General features: G+C 44.1%; 1 protein-coding gene across 1 annotated transcript; it reads right to left on the bottom strand.

The window, feature by feature from the left end:
* Nucleotides 1–458: 458 nt before the first annotated feature.
* T265_04271 (hypothetical protein) lies at nt 459–12,099 on the bottom strand (the record flags this gene model as incomplete). Its single annotated transcript, XM_009168970.1, has 7 exons — nt 459–584; nt 890–2,331; nt 4,504–4,597; nt 4,650–5,018; nt 8,235–8,357; nt 10,892–11,117; nt 11,909–12,099. 7 exons carry the CDS (start codon nt 12,097–12,099, stop codon nt 459–461), a joined length of 2,571 nt encoding a protein of 856 aa, XP_009167234.1.
* Nucleotides 12,100–17,769: the final 5,670 nt, after the last annotated feature.

Below are 17,769 nucleotides of genomic sequence, written 5' to 3'. Positions count from 1 at the left end.
CAAAGCAGGAAGAGGAAAACTGGGTAGGAAACTCTATTTGACTACGAATTATATGCAACAATCGATTTTTTCACCAAGAAGAGTTGCTGACCACCTTTAAGTCGACTTCGGGCGTGATTGTTAGCCCAGTGAACAAATGCGGTTGGATCCCGAAAAGTACATCTTTAAAGCGTTTCATTTAATAAACGTAGATGGGATCATGTGACCGTATGGTTCGGAGCTACAATCAGTCGACCTAAAGACGACGCGTTTGTCAGCAATTTTAATTGTCCGGAGTCCAACCGTCCCCAATAACTTAACATCACATCAATTGGAAGGATGTCACGTGTGGGCTACGAACGCACGAAGGCATGCCCTGATTGGTCAGAATCCCAACCAATCTGGATCGAGCATCTTTAGCTCGACGCTTCCCGCCCCCTCACGGAGATTCTAGCACGGCCTTGTGGAACATTCTGTGATCACCCTATAAATACAGTTGTACTAATCTTCCCTTTTCTCCCTAAATGGCTGTCTGAAGCCTTTTGAGCGAAGCAGGAGGCCAAGGACCGATACAGAGTTGCACGACCGTTCAGCTTGTCGCAACACTAGTGCAACTGAGTTTGCCACCAACAGAAGTTGTGTGGCAACTTCGCGAACCGCAGTAGGATTAAGAGGTCCAGTCCGACTGAGATTTTTTATATCCGGCCGATTCAAACTTAATTATAATACGTTCACTTGCAAGAGCGTAACTTAGTTATCATCATCTCCTAAATATGGGTCCGTAACTGAATAAGGAGGAACAATATGGTTGTCGAAGTGTTAACAAATTGTTCAAACAGCAATCTACACGCCTCAGTTCCAAATAATCAGACGTAACGGAATGCAAAGAATGGAATAAGTTAGAAATTACCTCAACTTGTAGATGAGCGTCACGAAACCATACACGAGTAGGCCTTTCCTCGTTTGCTGTGAACTCTTCTGTGTCTTCTTTCGAATTCGCCAACAGTTCCTGCGCTTCTGTCTCTCCTTGAGTGGGCAACACCTCGGATTCTTTGTCAACAACCGTTGCCTCTGTTAAACCACTGATATTTTCAAAATGTGGACATCTTCGTAACCCAACAATGCCGGGTACACCAGTGAGAGCAGTTTGTCCTGAAACGGCTTCCACGGGGTAACTGAACTGAGATATGTCGCTTATCCATCGTTCATAGGTATCCAGTCCCGGATAAATTATCTCGGGACTGGTAGTAATGCTTTGCTGCGTGACATATTGATTGGCATCTCCTGGCTGAGAGCAGGAAACTTGTCCAAAAGAAGACAAATTCACACCGGTTGAACCGCCAACCGTATACTGAAAATCAGGGTTGTAAAACGCTTCGAACTCTACTCTAGCCCACTCGTTGTCGGATTCATCAAATTGCCTATCCCTTCGGTTTTGTGGACCTCTAAGTTCTCCTAAGTCTGACTGGAAAAACTGAAAGTCTGTTTTATTTCTTGTGTCGTCTGATTCACGTAATCCTGACTCTTCTGTACCAGGTTGTCTACCAGCAACAATGTATGTTTCAGTTGTGCAAGTATCTTCGTCGGACGTGCTACAGCTCACGCGCGGGAGTTCAGTTTCTGCTACAACCTCTAGATCAGTGGGACTCGGCGATCTGCGGAGGGAATTTCGCGTCACTGAGTCCTCTGAGAAGACGTCTAAATGGCCATCCGAGTCTAGTTTTTTACACACTGCCAAACGATCACACTGTGCTTCCTTGGGAAGATAGGAAACCATGTTTTCCGTAGTTTCCAGTTGTTCTGTCTTCTTAACCGGCCTGGTTTGATAAAAAGGACCAGGGTGTGCTGTTTGGTTTGTTTCTATTGGGGAAGGGGTGCTCTCTTTCACATTGTGACTGAGGGACCCTTCGTCAAGGTCATCAGTAGGAATCGAACAAAGATCCAGAGTCTGGGAGGGCGGATAACTTTTAAATGCTTGTGCACCATGCTGAATACCAAACCAAAGTTCCTCATATGCTTTCTCTTTCGACAGTGGTACTTGCTGCTGGTTGATAGCGGAATCCTCAAATTCAGGATAGTCTATTTCGTTGAAAGACTCATTGAAACTGTCGTAAATGGACCAGTTCTTCGCAGGGTTTTCATTGACGTTTAACCAAAGAGCTCGAGGCGGCCACATCATCCCAATGGTCTTCTCCGTCACAGTGGATGTTGACGCTGATTTGGGCTCAGAACAGGATGGCTTTGGATGCAGAAATAAAGTTTTCACTTCAGAGGTATCAGGGTGAATAACTGTCTCTGATGGTGATTCCAAGTCAGGAGCATCTTCAAGTCGCTGCGCTGTATTTGGTTCATCTGTCGGGAGGTAAGAAATAGGTTAAAATAAGACAACACATACAGGTTACAAATGCTACCACTCAGGACTTATGGAAGACGAATGACAGTTGTGGTGAATCTGGTGGTGACTGAAGACTGTTCATGCATCAAAGGATTAACACCAAAACTACACGAAGGAACTAAACCAGTCCCTCATCAGTTTGCCCAGATTGAGCACGGGTCCTGAATGCAGCAAGACATCCATATAAACTAAACTGGATCTGAAACCATGCAGAGATTTCAAGTGAAGTACTTGCAAACGTGTGTCAAGTTTCACAAACTAGTGAATAAAATCCCAGCTCTAATTCTGTCAACTAAATATAGAATGGTGCTTTCCAATTGTACGATACGAAATGCTGGGAACAAGACATCATTGACCTATCACTTAGTAGTGCTGTTACTCCTCTATGTCCAAGAAAACTACTCGTTAGGCTCAATTAGGAAAACGTTTGAGGAACAAACGCACTACTAAATAGTTCATATTTGACACGGGCAGTCTGACTTGATCAAGCCTAGCATAAATGGATTAGTGGGCAAACTGAACACGAAATGAGAAGTTCCAAAGGTCACTCACCTCTTCCCAGTCACGAACGTCAAAATGACTCATTGAAACATTTGTACTGCGTTCTAGAGTTCCTCAACTGCGAATGATGCGTTAGCGCATACATCAGTTCGCTGAGACCTAAGGTGACTTGGGGTATCTATACTGGCAGATTGAACTTCTCACAACGTATTGTGTGCAGTCGAAGCTGCCCAAGAAGCAAATGCAGCTGTCAAACCTACTCTCACAGATCCAATATCGATCGCTCACCATAGGCCACACCGGCAGTTGTGCGAGCTCCCGTATTGGTCGGTCGCTACGTTAGCCTCTCCAGGCGGAACGTAAGACCGAGCTGGTCGTACTGGGGCCGGACCGTGCTAAATAAGCTGTACCCAGGCTTTGGTGGACCAACTACTCACTAGTAGGCTGGTTTGGTGGCCAGTTTGGAAGCGTATAACGATGAAGCCGCTTCATTGTGCATAAATAAAACGAAATCTTATACAAAATTATGAAAACATAAGTATCGATCTTTCGGCAGGTCCGGCACTACAAACCCGGGCCAGTTGGAGTTCCATTGTTAAGATTAGAGTGAATTTTTGCCATACGGTCTGCTTGTCTACTACCAAGATAGGGAAATGATTGTTTTAACTACTTGTTATAGGTACCCCATCCCCTAAAAGCATGTCTGAAGACCTTGCATCCATGAGTGTTTCTGGAACAAAATAACAGTCATAAGCGTAATACACTACTCAGAAGGTTGCTGAAAACTCTTCGACAGCCCACGACCGGTTTCCCCCTTCGTAGAGCTCACCAAGTAGGCGCAGTCCGCGAGTTTCCGGCAACTTTATGTTCTACCTCAACCCAAATTGGACAGGTTTCGACAAATACACTCGACCGCAAATAAATTTGGTTCTGCCGGAGGGGTCTCACATGGAACCCTGCCGAATCTCTCATTTACGATGTACTCATACTGGATTGTAGGTCAGTCTCCCGTCAAAACCCGACTGATATGCAAATGAGTGTATTTGCCGAGAATAACGTTCATTTTCATAGAATAAGCTTTCCTAGAAGTGTTGTTATAGTTGCACAACTGGTTCTTCTGTGCAGCCGTTTGGTAACCTAGGCGTACTCCGACCACATCTAACCAACAGGTTCAGCCCTCAGTACCGATACCCGTGCGACCACTCACGTATGCGGGACTCGGAACGCGCATCAAGCTACCACATCAAACCATAGGTATTCTGTACTACAGCGTCAACCTTTGTTAGATTTACTTCCATCCATGGACACAACGTTTACAATTTTCTTGCTCCCAAATATTACCATACGAGCGCCCGTATCTTAACAACGGGAAAACCAAGATCATCCAGACGTAGCGAGGATCATCAGGTGTCTGAACCTAGATTTGTCGTCCAGCAGCGGTTCGACAAATGGACGTTAAGAGTGAAACCATATGAGTTGCCAGGGGAGATATGAGAGGATAATATGAGATGGCGAGCAGCCAGAATGCCAAGTGGAAACCATCATTAAAGAGATCAGAGTGAATTTAAAACGAATGGGCAGCGCATAGAACCAGAATTATCCAAACCTGAGAAACCGTACTAGATTACCTGAGAGATCGCAACTTGGTATCCTATCTTCCGGTTGATCCTCCGGGTTCATCCAGTGCTTTGACTCCAATATCAGTTTGCTTGATAGCGGGAACTGTTTCTGATTGCGCATTTATCGCTGCCGTCTCTTGAGGCGTTATCCTAACTTCTTGCGGTGGAATCACATTATCAGTCTCTTGGTCCATTTCATTAGACTGTATCTCGTCTGCTGAAGAAGCGTGACCACTATCCTTCTTACTTACAGTCTCCTCTGATCTCTGTGAGTGGTTAGGAGAACACGGTTCAAGATGTTTGCCTTGCCGATTGCATTCAGGGGAAACATGCTCCATGAGATACCGACGACCTCGATACACCTGCGAAAGAAAATGTGTATCACTGAATCGCCTCGTGTCTTTTGGCACCACGTTGGGTTGTTCATCTTGACTGCTTGTGTCACTTGGTGTATCCTCTCCAACCCGATCAATCCATTCTTCATATTGCGTGAATGAAGACGTACGAGCAAGTGGTCGCTTGTGCTGGATGGGGTAAAGATGAAACGAACGGATAAGTGCCGCAATTTAAACATTGTCAGCTAAGCTACTGGTAAATGGCTAGTGGGGAACAGATGACCTACCGAGAAACCGAGTGAACAAATTGAGGGAGGATTACTAGAACTGAAGGCCAGTAACGTTAAAATAAAAGTGAACGACATGTACGGTTATTCAGTTACGTATACAATATGAAAATAATGGCAGACTCCTGTGGCTACCCGGCTTTGGGTGGTAGCAGTCAAAATGCTTAACCAGTCTGCACGAAACGTAAAGCAAGGAAATTACGACTTGAATTCTAGTAAGTGAGGAACCACCTAGATAAAAATGTAGCAAACAACCCTGAAAGGCCAACTGTTCTCGTTGCAAAAATATTCAGATGCCACAGAATAAATCTAGTCACACTCAGTGATACACGGTTATCTGGTCAAGGAAAGCTATGATGGGCTGGCTCTAGTAATATTTTGTATTCTAATAGGATACCCCAAGAATCCTGACACTGAGGATGTGTGAAATTCGCACTCGTAAACCACATGAAGCAGAGAACAATGGATAAGCCGAACTACATCAGCTCGAGAATGGTAGCCAACTATTCTGATTGTCAAGGGCGAGGTATGCCACTATCGCCAGCAAATATACAACGTTACATTAAGAGAACAAATTCTACGACAAGCTATGGGACTTGGTCAGATCTGCGCCCTGAAGCGACTCTCCATTCTTTCTGAGTGATTTCATTGTTGGTAATGTGTTGGAATATTGGTAGCTCGGGTGTATTAGTTGGTAATTGATCAGGTGGCTGTTGATCTGTTCGCCGAGCTTGGCAATTGATTTGCAAACGTCTCGTCACCATTCGAGGAGACATCTTCAGTGCGCCAACAGCGCACTTGATCGCGTATATAATCTTGTGGCAGAATGATAACAAGTGTGCTGTTCGGGGCTGAATATGACACGGATCACATCGAATCCCCAATACAAAGGCCGGTGCATAACCAAGTCCCCAACACACCCAAAATTCAGTGGGCTGAAGACGAAAGCGTATCCAGGCGACTGTTGAGGATACAATTGGATGAAAGCAGGAACGAGCGAAATCGGTTTGGTATTCACCATGGTTCAAAAGGAGAATTTAGCGTTCCGCTAAACAGTTCATGAACGGAAAAACATACTGGCTCGATAAAAACTCAGAAGCGCCAAGGTCGAGATTCCGGTAACGAATAGCAGCAAACATACGTGGATTGCTGTTGTCCTTATCGGACTGAAGAAAATCCACGAATGGAAAGTCTAATATATTCATATAAAAGAAGACAAACAAACTGACAAAAAACTAACAAACCGTACGAATTCGTATCAACTTGGAAACGCCACTCTTTACGCAATACCCAACTTGCCATGAGATGTTGTTTTGCACTGTAAACCCACCCATCCCAACATACAACAGCAGAACTACTGACATTCCAAATGGGAGAGAAGCCGAATCGAACTGCTCATGTTTGGAAGACTGAGACTGTACAGTGTACAACTTGGGAGATAGAAGTAGTTCAGTAAAAATTCAAGGATGCAAATTCGATTCCTCTGTATAAGGGGAAATGAAGTCGACAGAAGGCAGAAAACTAGCGCATACAGCGGGAAAGATTGTGCTTCGTATCATGCTATAGCGACTAGTCGCTGAAATTCTGAAGGAAAACGCTCCTGAAGAGCAATGTACATTTTAGAGCGTTATAAGCTTTATTGAATTCCTTTTTGACGCAAGACGACCCCAGGAGGAATGCGTGAACCGAATCAAAAACTCCATGGACTGCTTGTGTGCCTCACCAAAGACTTCTACTCAGTCAGTGAAGAAGCACTGTGGGTTGTCCCACGAAAGCTTGGCTGACAGACGGATTTGCCAGCCTCATCACGGCCTTTCACACTGGGATGAAAGCCCGGAGACAGATGTGCACAACTATCTAGAACGATTTATTGATCGATATCGGATTGAAGCAAGGTTTTGTTCTTGCCTCAACCATTTTCACCCTCTACTTAACAAACATCCGCGCAGAGGTGCTCCGCCACCGCAAATGGATGATTATGTTCCTGACCAAAGCATTGTTGCGCATGCCGAATGTCCGTATGTTGCTGCCTGTGGCATTCTAGAGCAGCACCACAAACTGTGGTGTTTTGTTCAACAGTATCTAGTTTTGGCTTCAATATAACTACTCCTAAAACGCCTGTCATTTATCAGCCTGCACCGGAGGTTCGACATAAAACACCAAATATGCAGCTAAATGGTTATGAAATAAACTATAGCCAATATTTCGGCTGCTTTAGCAGCACACTACTACAGATCTGATAATTAACAGCAAATAAAACGTATGAATTCCAAAAACCGGTTGATCACTTTGAAAAAGCGTCTGGAGCAATCACCAATTGCGCATAGACAACAAAATTGCAGTGTATCGGGGTGCTGTGCTGTATTCACTGTTCTACCTCAGTGAGGTTTCTGGAGCCATCACCAATTGCGCATAGACAACGAAATTGCAGTGTATCGGGGTGCTGTGCTGTATTCACTGTTCTACCTCAGTGAGGTTTAGACGCTATAGAGACGGCGAACTCGTCGTGAACGCCGTATGACACCTGTAGCCCAATCATAACAAAGTGACTGCTGTCGATGCTCTCTGTTAGACATCATAACTAGATCGGATGGTGATGTGTAACAGACCCGCCGACCTTAGTCCTTTGAGTCCACACGGGTGCCGAGGACTTGGGCTCAGCGCAAACCGTGGTTCCCGCACTATGCACACGCGTCACTGTTGACTAGTGAGTTTGACGTTAATATCAATTATTCATATGCGTAAGCTTTCACGTGTTCATTTACTCTATATACTACTTACATGAGGCTACGGACAACAAACACTACAAGTACTGACTGCATATACCATATGGTGGTCCGCCGTAGTATAGCGTGTGCAGTGCCCTAATTCGATGCACTCATTGTGAGCAGTTCAATGAAATTTGTGTTTTCTAGAGACTGTGAACTTTATGATAAGCCCAACAGTAAAGAACCTCTAGAGGTTGGACCTACTAGAAATCTACAACTTGGATACAGATAAATGGGCTCACTTAAGGATATGGTGGGTCAGGGTTAGTATTCACCATGCACGGATACAAACCGCTGTCACAACTCCGTTTTTCGTTTTCGAACAAAATAGGAATCCACAAGTGACTTACAGCCAAATATTTTTTCAGCGTTTTTGATTGTTTCGATGTCGCTGTCAGGTTGGTAAGCCAAGCACCGGAGCTGATCTCCAACTTCCGCTTTTTCTGACAAAAGTTGCACAGCCATACAGGATCCTGTGGAGAAGGAAACATTTACGATATTTGTATTTTCTGTGTTTCCCAGAAGCGTGGATTATCTGCCTATGAATGGCTCACATTTTCGGGTTCTAATGATGCAGCTTGTGACAAGACTGTTGATATGACGGCTCAGTGTGGAAGTAGTCAAGCAAAAAATGCGAAAGATATACATTATTCGTGTATAAAACCGTTTCCATCTTGAGAAATTACCTCTACAAAAGTTCTTTTTCAAAATATATCAGTTTTACTCAAGCCCGCTTTAACGTTACCAGACCTCCCAGAAGAGACAACTCTTCGGAAGCGAGCAGTTTTCACTCCTTTACCCCAGGTTTTCCCCGAGATGTGGGGTAACTAGCCCCTTGTCCCAAAAGTCATAGGATTTAGGTCTTCCCTTGCAGTAAGCAACGATAGCGCCATCCATGCTGAATGGTCCAGTTTTATTCAAGTTTTTGGAGAAATTGATAGCAATCGATACGTCGGCAGTGTATCGCTTGCAGGAATCTGCTGCATACCAGTTGTGTTATCGTGTCTCTGGAAGAGAACACAGTCTTGTAGAGGAGTGCATAAATTGTGTTAAGGAACCGAACCTCTTGTCGAGATTCTAAAAAATACAATATTCGGCCACAGGTGGTTGTTCAGCAATGTGATTGGACAGGATGTCACACCGTTCATCGCTCAGTAACACAGTTCACATCATACGACCTTTTATGGATTGGCTGCTCAAACGATGGATTCTCGGAAGAGGGCCCTGCCAGAATGTGGGCGGTTCTCCTCAGCACGTGGGCTGTTCTCCTTTGCAATGATAATACTTACTTTTATTGAGTAAAATGAAGAGTTGAGAGTCAATAATCTTGCGTTATGTACAGGAGTACCAACCAGTGATTTTTAACATTACCAGAAAGGTGACTTCAAAAAAAACATCGGTAGTTCTAATAGTTATATTAAGGTTGCTTTCAATGTTCCTATAGCTATAGCCTGAGTGATCAGCTTCTAGAAAACTTCTATCTAAAGTCCCTCCCTCCATTAAATCGTGATCTCATATGAATTATGGTTATGTGCAGCCCCTCCAAGTGATATGCTAGTTTCGGATATCTGTTCGTTTAGTTTCTCGATTGTGGACTGGTAGATCAAATCATTGTAGAACTATAGCGGATTTAGCTAGGGATTCTGTGACGCGGCTTTACGTAGTGCAGCAAGTCAGTCAGCTGATTTTGGACTATTTATGGGCAAAAGGCCAAGCGATGAGCACCCAGCGTAAGCGGTGTGAAACCCTTTGCCAGTGCAGGATCGGGACAGGAAGAGGGGATAGTGGTCAGATCACGGGGAACCTGAAGATCCACGCCAAATGCTCACACGCACCTGCGTGATACTGCGTTACTACGCAAGATGAGAGAAATTACTCACAAGATTGCTCAAAATCCGTTTTTCCCTTCTCGGGGCTAATTACGTAGTCGCAGTTCCCGGGTTTCCATCAAACCTACGTTTTACTAAGTTCTATGACAGGATATGTGCATTATACGTCTGGTAAGTCCTGGTAACCACCCCAAATATGTAATCCCAAATGTGCACTCGTTTACTTATTCGAAAAAATGTGCGTTATTATTTCATCTTTTGGGCGGTAATAAATCGGCCAATGAAATTAATTGGACAAAATGTCCGCCTCTAAGTAGATGTCATCCTTTTTCTCTAACAAATTGGGTTAAGATGACCCTCAAGTGTAGAATTCTACCGTTATTCTAATCTTCGGTCTAACTTTGACCCGGCCACTGCACACATATGTTTGAGTCCGTCCGTTTCAGCTTTTATGTCCTGTAAGTGAAGCCAATTTATGCTGAAAAGCATAAAATCATTGTATACCTTTCATCCTTATCGGGATCTTCCGCATAGATTGGCTTCAATTACGAGATAATTGAAATTCCCCAATCTGCTCACACTACCAACTATTTATAAGTAGCTCAGAAGAGAGTAAAATCCACCCCTTTAGTGGAACTTTCATGTGAGAATTCGTTGCCCTGGGAGCCAGTCAACATGTGACCACGTGATGTGGATCGCGTGATTGAAGGATAAGCCACGCTATATCCTACCTGAGTCCAATCGCGGCCGAACGATTTAGTGTTCAAACTGCTAACCTGGAGGTCACAGGTTCGAGACTCTCTGTAATTCCTTCAGATGCACACCGCTGATGTTTCACAATAAGTGAAAACTGTACAGTGCTCCCTCGCTTGTCAGCATCGACTGGATTCACTGGAGGGACAAATTCTCCACTGAGGGATGATATCATTCCCACAAGACTATACTGCTACCCTAAACAGGCTAACAATTTACTGTCTGTTCGAAATAACATTATTATTATTGCTTTTTTTAAATTATAACCACTGTTATTATCTTTCATTAATCAACGCTCAACAAGGGTAAGAAAATAGGAAAAATAAGGCCTTAGATAAGATCAGTTGTCCAAGTTGTTGTCCACTGAATCAGCCTGATAGCACCGCGTATGCGTGAGTATTTTTTTGAACCATGATGACACTTACTTTGTCTGCCGTCTTACCAAGGAAGGAACCGCAGTTGTGACAAGCATGGTTGCCACAGTCGGCGCAAACAGCCCATTGTGTATCCGGTATCCGTTTTAAGTTAGTGTGGCTTTCTGACCGGCCGCAAAGAATACAGGTAATAGTCGTTTTCGTAACGTCTTGGTTTGAGATCGATACTCGACGACGGATCTCCTGTTCGGTGCGCTCCAGTTCTCCACGAATTTTCCTGCGAAAGGAAAACCAACCAGGGCGTTAGTGCGTGAATGAGACCACGAAACTGCAGTAGCCAGAGTCACTTCAAGGTCATAAGCGAGTTATGTAGATCAAATAAAAGCCCAAAACGCTTTCCGGGGACAGTCATTCGTTTAGACATTTTTAATTTTACCCTAATGATGTTGGCTATCCTGGTCTTCACGACTTTAAACCAAGTATGATTCGACAGCTGCACGATAAACTTCATTTTGGTCAATCACATGGTTTGTGCATTACATGACGCACGTTTACCTTCATATCCCAATAAGTCCAGACTTGGGTTTGGACCCGAAGTCCAACCTACGAAAACTGCCAAACCAGCGGTTGAATCCTCAATCCGTTCTTTGCGGCCAATTCACTCACAGGCTAACTCTTGCAGGACCAACTTATTTCCGCATTCATCCTGTCTACGTGAAAAGCCATAGGGACAGTCACTCAAAACCTAGATGGAATGCCTACATGTCCTCGCCAACTAGTATGATCTGCCACTGATTGTGCGAGTTTGGAAACATTCTTATATGTGCAAAACTTGATGTAAAATACCTAAATCCTGGACTGGCCGTCTGGAAAAGTATTTTCTTACGTGATTTATTAGCTAGCTACATGTTAGCGTAACACTAACAGGTGAAGAAATGCAGTGTTTATAAAGCGCTATATATAAACATTGGGTTTTTTGTCCTCTCACGTTCTGTCCACCAATGAAACTACTCAAATCTCCATGTCAGCAAGCCAGATGCGATAGCCATAACTTGCAACATGTCCAACCAGGCGCTGTGGTGATCACACGGTCCCCATCCTAGTGGAAGAGTAGCGCCGATGGCACCCAAACGTCCCGTAATCTCCTTCATACCATTCTGGCGGGTCAAGAGTTGGCGACCGCTCTGCTTCCGCCACTCTGAGTTGGGCATGGAAAACAGCACTATTCGGCAAACGATGGTTCGACATGCCCAATACATGGCCTAACCAAAGCAGCTTCTGGTGCTGGATGCACTTTCAATGGAAGTACCCGTTGCACAACCGGAACCTCGCTTTCTAGATATCACGTTATGGATTCTCTGACATCTTAGATAACGATGTCCGAACAAGTGAAGACATCTTAGTTCCGCTGCCCCAATAGGCCAATTCTCACAGCCAAACAACAAAACAGCCGAAAGTGTAGCTCGATAGACAAGCCCCTTTGAGCCATGGGTGTTTTAATTTAGTGACCGCGAACTGATTCGCGCATTGTCATCATGAGTCACACTGTAATCAATGCTAATACAACCTCCAAGACATGTAAAACGCTCCACAACCTCCAGTGCCTCCCCTTGGATTGTAAGTGGCGTGTTTAGTGACTGCGTGTCCAGGAACATGACCTTACACCTTATGGGAGCAATGTGCACACTAAAGTACGCGATGACTTCGGTCACTCAATCCGAAAAAACATATGCACCTTCTCCTCCTCTTTGGAGCCGAAAACGATATCGTCTGCATATTCCAGATCGACGAGGTTCTTGTCAGAAACCGAGGTTTTGAAAACATTCCAGTGTTTGTCTCACAAAAGCCTCCATTCATTGTCAAGTTTTGAAATCCCAGACGGATGAAGGACAGGCCAAATTCGTTTGTTAGGTGCCTTAAGCAAATTACGGTTCATATTGGTCTGTGCGTCTGTATTGGCGTCCAGATCCATTGCATATTCCGATCGACGAGGTTCTTGTCAGAAACCGAGGTTTTGAAAACATTCCAGTGTTTGTCTCACAAAAGCCTCCATTCATTGTCAAGTTTTGAAATCCCAGACGGATGAAGGACAGGCCAAATTCGTTTGTTAGGTGCCTTAAGCAAATTACGGTTCATATTGGTCTGTGCGTCTGTATTGGCGTCCAGATCCATTGAAAAATAGGACAGATGAAATGTTGACAGCTGATTTCTCCATTCGTTAACATTACCAGTACATATTTGCGTACAGCGCGCAAAGTGAACACTTTTAGAGGTAGTATTCGAATTTCCAGTAGTCTCCTTTAGAAACCATGAACAGGCAATATCGCCATTTATAACACAATATTGCTGGAAAAGGCCATTTTTACAGATTCAGCCTAGGCTGAAAACCCTTTTCAAGCATACTGGAAGTCCCACATTATGCGCTTCTCTTTCGTCGATCATTCCTCCCATTTTCCGTTCAGCGAAACTTTGGCCTCTATTGTGGTCACGTGACAGCCACGACCACCTTCACAAACTGATCACCCAACATGTGACTGCTGCAGGCTGTCGACCTACCTTAGCCACCACTTTTGTCGCAGCTAAACTGAGTGGCCCATTCGCTCACCACACGATTGCCATCGGTGGCCCACAAGGTCGACTTTTCCGATACATTAGTCAGAGATTGGGGGTAAAAAGACAGCGAGAACAACCACATGAACAACCGTGTTATTTACATCACATTTTATAACAGAAAAGACCCGAAAAACTATTCTCAAATGCCTTCAGCATGTATTTGTGAATGACTGCAATGAAACAACTCCTCTGGGAAAATCTACCTGCCTCAAGCAGTGACAAATCAATTATTAGAGCGAATGTGTGCACTCCTAACACGGGCTTACACTTCCCTTAGTTTCATCAAGATCGCTGAACATGCGATAGCTCTAGATACAAAAAAGAGCTCTAACTTCAAGAGTGTTTCGTATGATGACCTGTATGAGCATTCCATGGCTTGTAGAGGTTCAAATCCACACTCTCAACGGCTCATCTGGACTCGAATGGAGATGGAATGCTCCATCACATGCACAGAGATGTATCGTCCTCATTTTGCACGCAATTCGCCGTTTAGTTGACTCAGAGGATGGGTCACACTCATTTCCATGAAGATTACTGACCTCCTCGCCCAACACAATATTCACGGTCTATGGTACACCAGTGAATTATGTGGGATGAGCTACAGCAACCAGACTTCACTTGTCTATCACTGAAGTCAAGAACACAGTAAGGCCTGGTTCGAGCTTTCAACGCGGTAGGCAGAGCGCGATTGTGCAGTTTTCGGTGGACAGACAGTGCGCTAGCTGCACCGAAAGAAGCCTAGAAGTTAGCCCTGCGTCCTACACTTGCGTCCACAGAGTATGTAAGTTGAGGGTTCCAGATGCTGAGAGTATGGCTCGGATTTCTATAGCTAACCACGCAATATGTTGGTTTTGACTGTGCTCATTCTTCCTATTTCGCCAAATTTGGTGGCTCGCAAGCAAAGATTCGCACCTCGGGCCGTGACAGAATCAGCAGTGCAAGTTCTATAATAACGCAGACTCCCGTAGCCATATGTTGTGTGCTTCGACCGTTGTTTTCTTTTGCACTACTCATAAGGTTGCTGAAAATTCTCCGACAGCCCACGACCGGTTTCGCCCTTCTTGGAGCTCATCAAACAGGCGTTTTCTTTTGACTTTAAATCCTGTCCAACGAACAGCACCCCTTAGGAACCTTGCATATGCGCCAGCAGCACCCAGGTCTATCGGTTAGCTATCGAGTTTGGTGATTCCTGCTCATGTCACTAATTCATTGCCGCTCAAATCCAATGAACGACGAAACTACACGCAATTGTTCCAGACTTCGCGTCTTCCTGATTACTACATTTTCCGGTTTCGTCCTGCAGAAAACTTATATCATGTCAGCTATACTGCCATGCCCTGGATTGGCCACTCTGTAGGCAGTTTCAATAAAATGAGTATTTGATCGTTGTTACTCGTTTTTCGATACAACTCCGCCTGATATCGAGGTTTGTTCAACCGCGAAGACCGCCAAATTTCCAACAGTATTTTGGTAGTGATGTTTGTGTACACATTTTCTTCTAAATTGTTTAACATGTTCTGAATACATCGCTTAGTTACGCCACACGACCGAGAGCTGTCACGGGTAAATAAACAACCTTTCGTCTTTTTCCGCAGACAAACCATCAGTTATCACCCTGGACTCACGGATTTGGGTGTTTCCTAGTTCAGCCGAAGTGCGCAAACTTTCAAAGAGACAGGCAGACTGTCCACACGGGTTTCAACCCCACAAAAGCTGTCAGGGATCGAAATCCGAGGCGCGTGTGCTCGCACGTCGATGCATGTATATGTATACGGATAAATCTCATAAATCCAACGAAGTTCTGGCCGTGTGACATGTTCTTTGCATATAGATGCGCATGGGAGTTCTGTTTGATGGCGTGAAGTTGGTTGAGTATGTTGGCTGATTTGTTTCTAGTGGACAGAGTTTAACAAAACTTGACGGTGAGTGACTGTCATCGACCGAATTGGCAGAACTTTTAAACAACATTTTCTGCAGAATAACCGCTGCAGAACTCTCCGTCCAGTTTCATTTAAATCAAAACGAGCATAGTAAGATAATGGGTATGCACATCAGTTTTAACTTGCAAATCTAACCTGGCCATTAATGGACCCGAACGAGATACGAAAGAGCTTATATGGTAAAGACAATTTACACCGCTAATTTCACGTTGATTGGATTCCGATTCGATTGGGGTCAAAAGTCTGGGTAAAATGCAAGTAAATCACGTGAGAACGTCTTGGAAACTAATAATAGATTTGATGCGGCCTAGCTAATAGAAGGCAGTCTTCTTAAAGGAGGCTAACAAAGGACTCTTAAACAAGCATCGAACCAACTGTGGTAGTGTAACATGGCCTCTTGTTTGCGTTCACGTGACATGGATCTGAGATACGTGTGCGAGTTGTAACAGGAGCAGTTGTGGGGGTGGCTATCGCCAAAATATGGCTGTAGTGATTCTGATCGCCGGTTAATCGGCGTTATTCATATGGCACAACGTTGGCGCCATCCTTGTGGTTTTCAGAGACATCGTACAAGCGTTTACTGCATCAGTTCCCGTCATCGAAAGTTAACTGAATCGCTCTCCATTCGGGTGTGACGAGCAGTTAACGAGTCGTTCTCAACAGTTAATCTCACTTCGTTTTATGAGGAAGGGTAAAGTAACTGTTTGTTCGGTGTGTGTGTGTGTGTGTGTGTGAATTACGGTATAGACGTTTTTTATGAAAAACTACCGCAGTTTTATAATTCGGCTTTCGTGTAGAAATTATGGCTTTTCATTTGAATGCTCAACATTGACACCTTAGTATGCGTTTCTCTTGATCAATGTGCACTCTGATTCGGTATGAGGACCACCTTTTGCTTATTGCTTCAGAGCTTCCTATCTTGTGGGGCATAACAATGTTTTTTGTAGGAGTTTGATTACTGTCACAAACAGACACTGATCTGTCTATCCTAGGTTTAAAAAAAACTGATTTGGAGTTTGCTTTATCACATTGAATAGATGCTTGAAAAAGAGTTAAGTAAACTTAATCGTCTATTCCAGTTCTGTAAGTTGCGTTAATTTTTGTGTGAATCCGATCAAATTTGTATATCGTTGCATCAGAAAGAGAGTAAAGTTTTTTGGAAGGCGACGAGTTTACTATAGTAATTTCCAAAGCAATAGGACGACTGATTATGACGCATGACTCAATCTAATGCTCGGTTCTCTTTGGTTGCTTCTCGTTGCCGCCCAATAAACCGACAGATGAATGACTGTCATGCGGTGGCGACGTTCAGAGGTTAGAGTACGGAAAACAATCTACTGCGGTGAACTGGAAAGTGGCTAATTCAGTCATATCTGGGTTTGCTCATGGGTACTTAACCTGCAGCAAATACATCAACCTACTGGTCGTCTTAGGCCAAAAAACCGGAGCAGGAAACATGAGGGAGCGAAGGCGTATAGTAGCGTATCTGTTTTTTTAAATGCCCAGGAAGGAACCACCATTTTACCCACTTGGTTAACGTTGACCCAACCACGACGCCAACCGAGAATGGTAATTTGCATTGTTATTCTGATCAGGTTCAAGTTGTAACGGTTTCTTAACCACACATGGGACGGGTCCTGTGCGGTCCTGGTGTTTTTTATGGATAGATTCGCAAAGTAACAGAACTTGTTCGGTATATTTAGAGGCACCACGCTCGGACAGAGGATATAAGGACATTCATGGTGGACAAAATGCAGGTGAATATTAAGCTATTTGAAGCTCTTTTCAAATGCTCTGGTACTTTCATACACGAAAGGTCACTCAAGTTCATCTTGTTTGCATAAACTGTTTTCAGTCAAATCCCTGAACTATTTCATTGGCTGGCTACCAACAAGGCACAGCCGAGGTAGCTATCACCACAAGTTGGGAAGAAATCCGAGGACTTGACAGCCAATTTGTTCACCGTTTGTCTTGGAACTGGCTGACGTTAAAATTGTGTTGGGCCCATCACGTTCCAGTCGGCTTGATGCTTTCGGGAACATGACTAAGAATCAAATTGAAAACACGTAAGGTCTCTTTTAGAAGTCTGTTTCGCTGTTAGTATATAAAAACTTCTGAAACAAGTTCAATGTCTTAGGACGGATGCTTTTTCAAGCAGCATGTGGTTGCAGTGTGCTGGGTCTATTCCATCATCACTCAAGTGCGAATTCACCCCGGAAATTTATTCGCCTAAGCAAAAAATAGCGAAACCTCAAGTTGGTGATATACTGTGGATGCAGACCTATGCCCCAAAGTTCATGCTACTTAATAATAATACATAAAAACATTAGGTCGACATCAGTACCGATGAATTTCAATCCGGATCTTACCAGCCTA

Source organism: Opisthorchis viverrini (genome assembly GCF_000715545.1).
Source record: "Opisthorchis viverrini unplaced genomic scaffold opera_v5_69, whole genome shotgun sequence".
In the NCBI taxonomy this organism is placed as follows: Eukaryota; Metazoa; Platyhelminthes; class Trematoda; order Opisthorchiida; family Opisthorchiidae; genus Opisthorchis; species Opisthorchis viverrini.
This window is presented reverse-complemented; position numbering and strand designations above follow the sequence as displayed.